Genomic DNA, 7,890 nt, shown 5'->3' on the forward strand with positions numbered 1-7,890 from the left:
TCCATTAAACACCACACACACACACACACACACACACACACACACACACACCCAATCCCAACAATCCTGAAATGGAAACCCTTAAAAGCTAGTATTAGTTGACTATCCTGCGGCTGGCCTGGAGGCTCCTGTGCAGTGGTTCCATTCTAGAAGTTGGTTTCTTGCATCGTTTTAATGAGGGTCACGTAAGGAAAGTTCAGGTTTGTGTTGGTTTGTGTTTGCTTTCTGTTATTGGTTTTTCCCCTCCATAAACAGGTGTCTGCAAATTTATTAATGTTAGGATGACCATTCTTTAAGTGGTACAGCAGCCATTTGTCTATTTGATGTACTGAGTAACTTTGAGTTGCTGTGATGCTGAACACTGTGCCATCGTTGTGTCAAATACCATAATGGTTTTCCATCAAGGACAGTGGTTGGAAGAGCTTCCAGATTAATTCAGGTTTGGAAGCAAGAGTATCATTTACTTCCTAAATAGACTAAATGCCTCTAGAAAGCCTATTAACATAAAGAAATTATGTTAAGTATAGATCACAATTCAGGTCCTTTGTTCATAGGGTCGCTATGAGTTGTATTCAACTTTGTAACACTTAACCACTGCAAAGTGAGATTAGTGTTGTTGTATTTTGGAGGAACATTCTTCTACTTTGTACATCACTCTTTGTCAGTTTGCTGTACTGAGTTAATTTGGGTTTGCTGTGATGCTGAACTTTGTGCCATTGGGGTGTTAAATGCCACAATGGTGTCCCAATGTGGACAGTGTTTGATGGAGCTCCCAGTTGTAAAAAAGGTTTGGAAGCAGGAATGGCATCCACTTCCTAAACCACATGCCTCTGGAAACACTATGAACACGGAGAAATGAAGATAGCTCTAGAAAGGCATTAGGTCTTTTGTTGATTCAACAGCAATCAACAACAATATCCAAGGGACTATCATAACAATCAAATGCAGGCAGTTTTGTTCATTATAGTACTTCACAGAACTTCCAAGTAAGTAAACCAAATTCACAGAAAAAAGTAAGTCTCCAGTAAAGAACCAGATCACTTCTGACTTACACAAAGAGAATAACTTCATTCCCTTCTAGCTTTGGCTGCCAGCAAATTCCAGGGTAAAATTTACACCCAACAAGAGGAACTTGGTAACCATTTTTTCCATTTTCATATTTTTCTTTTCCCTTATTATATTGTATTAACATCAACGTATGTATCTTTTTGTGGTATGATGTTTTGAATTCTCGTGTAGAAAAAAGGCCAACTAATAATACATTTCAAATATAGACCAACAGACAAACGGATAATTCCAATTCTTTTTGAGCTAGAAAAAGTATCTGCACTATCATAGCAGAGAATACCTTAATCAATTCAAGCAGTATTTCAGAGTTACTTAAATTAAGATAAAATATACCTATATTTGATAATAGCAGGCCCAGACTCATTTATTTCAGAAGCCTCCAATTTCTTCATTACTTTTTTAAAATGAACCAGAGACATGTATTTTGATAGAATCCAGGTCCCTGTCACTTCTTTCCATTGCGGCAGGAATGGCCCTGAACTAGGAGATAAATGTGTTTAGCTGTATCATCTTGGGAACTCATTAATATCTTTATATCATGCATTCCTGCCCCTTAAATGAGGGTAATTCTACCTTCCCTACACTACAAAACTCATTACAACCCTAAAACCCAAACCTATTGCTATCAAGTCCCTTCCACAGCATGACAATCTCTTTTGAGCTTCTGAGTCTGTAAATCTCAATAGAACAAGCTGTTTGATCTTTCTCCTGTGGAGCAGCTAGTGTATTTAAACAGACAACCTTTCAGTTAGTAGCCCAATATGTAATGTACTATGCTACCAGAGGTCACTGAGATGAGGCAAACACTTAGAAGTAAAAAATGGACCCCTCCCAAACCCAAAAACCACCCCCACCACAAAAAAAAAACACCCCAAATTTACTGTTGTCAAGTCAGAACTGACTCATAGAAGAATCTCCAGCAGGTTTTTCAGACGCTATGAACTGTAAAGGGAGAAGACTGTCCATCTTTTCCCCAGGAAATGCAAGTGGATCCAAATGCCTAGAGAGGTACCACCTTGGGGTTAACACCACAATTCCCTCCCTATTAAGTGGGCCACTGGAGCAATATAAATGCAAGATATTAGTATTAGACATATTAAAGTGCTAAGTAATTCTTTCTCAAGAGTCTAAGAAATTCTTTACACCTATGGCAAAAATGTCTCTTCCCAAATTCAGTTTCTTTGGCAACAAAATGATAAAGGTGAGAGGTTATATAAACAGAGGCACCAAATAATTAAAGAAAACATTTCTGTACATAAAACATGATTTATACCTGTTTTCATTTTTTACAGTAAGAAGTAAACATCCCTTTATCCAAAACAGCTGGTGAAAAAACAAGGCAGAGACAAAACCCAAATGAAGCATTTAAAAATGGCTGATAAGTAATTTTCAAGTTCTTGTTGAACAGATTCAAATACCAAGAATTATAACTCATCAATTCAGTTGCAAGAAGGTGGTTTCTGAACCAAACTGGCAAGAGTGTTTTAACACATTACACCGCAAATTCACAATTAGCCAGAACTTCCTGGTTAATTGACTATTTACAAGAAAACTAATTTTGTTGTAACCATTAATTTAGAAAAGCTTTCTGAACTGAACCACTTCACTCTCCTGGCTCTGAAAGTACAAAAATGCCTAGCATCACTTCATGTTGTTCCCAATGACTTAAACTCACGTGACACACTGGAGTGTCATCTCTCAGAACAGACAATTTCTGGGCAGTCTTGTTAAAGGCAGAAAATTAGAGCAAGTTGAAGTTTCTTATTTTAAATAAACCCCTGATACCATAAGCTTAGTCTTTTTCTTTTGTCTCATTCTTCTAAAAGGAGAATGCAGAAAAAAAGGTCCTAGGATCATGATTTTATAGTTCTAGATTTTCCCACAAACACTGGTTTAGGCAAATGAGGCAGTTCAGTGAAAGTTGGACCCCTCTGGATTATTTCTTCTCCTTAGTAAATATGCTCAGTAACATGGATTTCACTTAACGGATTCTTTGTTTTCCTAGATAGTATTACATTTTAGTACCTTATAAAAATTTCCTTACTTGGAAATTTTTCTTTAAAACAAACAAAACAACTCAGGCACGAAAATGACTCCCAAAGCCAACCTGTGGAGTTACAGATTTTGCTAAATGGAATCAAACTGTGCTTCCTATATTATTAATTTATAACTGCTTGAATAATCTTCCTATTATCATCAAAAAGCATGTGCATTCTCTCAGATACTACTAGTGTGTTCAATTCCTCAAAGCCATAAAATAATAAAGAGTTATTAGAAAAATCCTCCTCTGGTTTTTTTTTAGTACAGGGCAGAATTTCCAAACCACCTGTGGTACAAAAATGGTTTTAGATGGTCCACAAGGTGGAGTTAATAACAATCACATTCCCTTCACATTTTATTTCTATCCTTCTGCCTATCCCACAGAGAAAAACCCTTATTAGTGCTAGCTATCTGCTCTCTTCCACTGAAGTAAAGAGCTCGCTTCTCATTTCAGAGCTGGGGCAGGCATAAGAGAATTTAATAACTTTTTTTTTTTTGCTTTAATCTTCATCATTCTGTGGTTACCTTTTATTTCAGCAAATTGATACTGGCTTTCCATTTTGTAACAGATTTTTTTATAATACTTTATATTTTAGAAGATAAATAGTAAGTAGACATAGCTGGGCAATATCTAAATGATTAAAGTTTGGGAAACAATAGCTATAGTTTAAAAACCATGTTTCTAAAAAGTGACTTCAAAAGAAACTACAAAAGTCATCTAGAAAGGAAACATCCCACCACTTCGGATCTAATCAAGCTGAGGTCACTAGAAAACTTCTCCCACACTATTTCTGGAATTGATTCAAACAAAGATGCAAAATGAAAAAGAACCAATTCAACATCATCCTGGAGCTCCTAAATTCATGGAAACATAAACGTGTGAAATAAGCTGACATTTAACATTTCTTTTAAATATAAACTCTCCAATTTACTGCACCATCCTGTTATTTGGTCTCCAGTGACGCCTCACAAAGGCAAATTCATGTTGTACGGTTGCTAGCTGGTCTTCAGAGCAAAGACCACATATATCCTTCAGCAAGGATTCAGGACTGCTGGTCTGGTCTTGTGATGGGTTCTGACTGTGCCTCCATGTTGCAGTCCTGGAGAGAAGCCTCCACCCCCTCCGCCTCTGGATGACCATCTCACGGAGAGCATTGCGCTGAGAGGACTTTACCTGGCAGGCCTTGCCATGCTGAGTTAAAACAAAAAGGAAGGCAGGGGAGGAAGGAGGCAGAGCTTCTCGTTTGTGGTGAGCAGTCTCTTCATCACAGTGGCAGTTATGACACGCTTCCTCCTTTGTCCCTTGCAGCCAAGGCAATAGTCGGAAGGATGGTGTCAGACGTCATAATCAGGAGCCTTGCCCTGGGCCTGCCTGAGCCAGATCTGTAGCGTGATGAATGCTCCCACCGTCACGTGAAAGAAAAGCTGCCACAGGTTGCGCAGTTCATAAAGATACATATTGCACAGACAGATTAAGCCAAAAGTTAAAAAAGACTTGACATTCCGCCAGCCGGTGTAATACATGAGTAAATAACACTGTTCAAAAACATAAAAATGAAAGATGATTATGGTCACAGGGGGTAAAAAAAGATGTTCCTAGTATCAAATCATCACAGGCTAGAGTAAAATATGGGAGCAAAATAAGGGATTTTTCATCTAGGGATCAGATAATGCAACTTAGAAAAGACACTGAGCAATGAAAAGTGTCACAGCTTGAAAGGGAAATAGATTTTTCCTTTTATGTTTTCCATTTTTCAAAGGAAAAAGCATTCTGTATTATATTTAAGATGAAAGTGTAATTGGATTACTTTGTTACAAAAAGACTGGGCAAATTTTCCAACATGTCAGGCAACTAAGAGGCATTCCTAGTATCTGGTTCTAGCTCTCATTCCTATCTGAGAAAGTATAAGGAGCTCACACAAGCTAGTCAGCAAAACAGAAGCTTATATAACTTAAATCTGAATCTAAATAAAATAATGACAAATACTCATGGACTCTACTGGGAAAAAGAACTCTGTTGGGTACAAGATTTGAGTGAACATTTGAGTAAGAAGCCATGCAATGAGTATTTGTTGAGGGTGTGCTACAAGTCAAGCATTGTTCTTTAATTGTAAAACAGATAAAGCTCTTAAATGGGATTTACATTTTGTTTTGAGGGAGGTAACTAAAAACATAATTTAATATATAAGTGGTAAGAAGCTGTGCTGTAATCCCTAAGGCACAAAGTTTAGATCTATCAGCTGCTCCGCAGGAGAAGGATAGGCAATCTTTTCCAGTGTGATTTAATGCCTCTGAAAACCTGCTGGGGGGTTAGCTATGAGTCAGTGCTGACGAGACCGTGCATAACAACCACAATATGCCTTAAAAAGGAGAAAAGATAAAGCAGAAAGATAGAATGAAAAGTTTTCTAAGACTCCTTATAAAGACTTATAAGACTCCTTGTTTCCTGCTTTATGTTTGTCCATAACATACTATGTTGCTGTTAGGGCTTCTGAGTCAGCTGCTGCTCACAGTGACCCTGCAGCACAGATGGAAACATACTACTACACACATTCCAGTGGCTTATTGTGTCACCAGTATCCTCTGTTTGTTCAAAGAGAGATTGTTGTTTCTTTTTTTAATTCATTGTTGCACATTTTCTTCCCCCCAGCCCCGTTCTGGATTATTCTCATACATATAATGCATATTCATATATTCCTGTCATATAGTTCTTCCCCTCATCTGTTCGTTCTAATGCAGTGTTCATTATCTATCCACTCTTTACCCATTCCATTCCCTCTCCAACCCCCCCATGTCTGTCCTGTTTTATAACAGTGCTGTTAGGCAGATATGTCCTTTTGTGAGTGCTACTTAGCATAATGTCCTCAAGGCTCCCTAATGTTTTGTAATGTTTCACTATTTCATTATTTTTCAATGCTGCATAGTATTTCATTGCGTGGATGTTACATAGTTTTTCCATCCATTCGTTTGTTGATGGGTCCTTGGGTTGCTTCTACCTCTTTGCTATTGTGAATAACACAGCAGTAAACATGGGTATGCATACACATGTTTGAGCTGTGGCTCTGGTTTCTTTAGGGCATATTACTAGTAGTGGAATTGCTGGGTCAAATGGTATCTCTGGTTCCAACTTTTTTTTAAAAAGTGCCAGATTGCCTACCATAGTGGCTGTACCAATTTATATTCCCACCAGCAGTGAATAAAAGTTCCAATCTCTCCACCACCTTGTCAGCATTTGTTGTTTGCTGGCCTGTTGAACCCTGCTATTGTTGCTGGGGTGGGATGATATCTCATAGTTGCTTTGACCTGATTCTCTCTGATAGTTAGGAATTCAAAGAGAGACTTTGAACTCCCCCGTGTCGTGAGTGGTGCCTGGCTCACAATCATTGCCCAGAACTGACTCATGGGACTGTCTAGAGGGTTTCTGAGGGCAGAAATCGTGTGGGAGGAGATTTCCTATTTTACTCTGGTGGATTCTCTGGTCATGGTCTTTGGGTTAGCAGTGCAATCACCAGAGCTCTATTATAAATGCTCAGTAAAAAACCTGCTGGATGAACTGGAGAAGACTCCAATTCATAACATTGGATGTGATCAAGAAGCCCTAGTAAGGGCATGTCTCCATCTGGAATGGTATCCAGGTTTCAAAATAGGGCATTAGAAAGAACATGGCCAACATATTATGCTAAATTTGTCTAGTTCTTGTATAAATTCAAACTTGTCTTATTTTAAAAGAGGTTGGCTATTCAAGGTGAGCTCTAGTGGCCTAGTCGTAAGAAACTGCACTGCAATCCCAGAAGTGAGCGGTTCAAATCCACCAGATTGTCTGCTGAAGAAGGAGGAACAATCTCCTCCTTTATCAGTCAGATCTGCTTTGATGGTACACACACAGAAAATACTAAATAAAATAAAATTTTAAAAAATGTTTAAAAAAAGAGGTTGGCAATTCAAGAAAAAGGAATTAGATATATTTATTCATTTTCACTGTAGGACAGAAAAGTTGCAAATAATCTGAAATAAGGAAAAAAGAAACAATCCACACACCCAACTCCAACAATTCCACTTTCTTATGAAACAATCATGGAGAAAAGTTGATAATTAGTCCAGAGTGTTCACACAGCCTTCACTCCACTCCCCCAAAAGGTAAGCTCTTACATGGTCAGAATAAACTTACCAGAATCACAAAACTAGCATGGGTACAATATCATTAACCGTTCTACAGAATTTATTTGAATTTTTTTCAGTTGACTCACAAGAGTACTTTTAGGTCAGGATCCAATACAGGATTCCATACTGCATGTAGTTTTCATGAAGTCTCCAACCCACAACAGTTGTTTGTCTTTCTGGACTTAACAGTCTTCAAGACTACCGTTTGACTATTTTGCACAGTTCTTCAAGTTGGGTTTGCCTGGTATTTCTTTAAGTGGAGGATACACAGTTTTGGCCAGAAAAACCACAGAGCTGATTAGTATGTTGCTGTATCACTAGTGATGCTAACAAAGATCCCTTGGTCACTGTGCTTGCTAGGCTTCTCTATGACACAGTTATTGTATCTTTGAGTGGAGAAATATGGTAGACACCATCTTAGCCAAATACTCAAAATTTATTACAAGCTTCCTGACTAATATAATGAGCAATATAAAACATATTACTGTTGCCAAAATACCTAACCTGAATCTAGTAATGAAAACAAACTGAGATTGTAAACTCAAGAAGGGTAGGGGCCTACTTGCCTTAAAATATTTTTAAAATGTCAAAGTAATGAAAAACAGAAGAAATAAAATAAAA

At 37.8% G+C, this 7,890-nt stretch overlaps 1 protein-coding gene across 1 annotated transcript in view; it reads right to left on the reverse strand.

Annotated features, from left to right (window-relative positions):
- Window positions 1–4,443: 4,443 nt before the first annotated feature.
- Window positions 4,444–7,890, reverse strand: part of SEC22A (SEC22 vesicle trafficking protein homolog A (S. cerevisiae)) — a 61,548-nt gene continuing 58,101 nt past the window's right edge. The window contains exon 7 of the mRNA XM_006884228.1: window positions 4,444–4,644. Within this exon, the coding sequence (XP_006884290.1) occupies window positions 4,444–4,644 (201 nt within the window). The remainder of the gene's footprint in view (window positions 4,645–7,890) is intronic.

Source organism: Elephantulus edwardii, unplaced genomic scaffold (genome assembly GCF_000299155.1).
Source record: "Elephantulus edwardii isolate Elephantulus edwardi_28Jun2011 unplaced genomic scaffold, EleEdw1.0 scaffold00032, whole genome shotgun sequence".
Classification (NCBI taxonomy): Eukaryota; Metazoa; Chordata; class Mammalia; order Macroscelidea; family Macroscelididae; genus Elephantulus; species Elephantulus edwardii.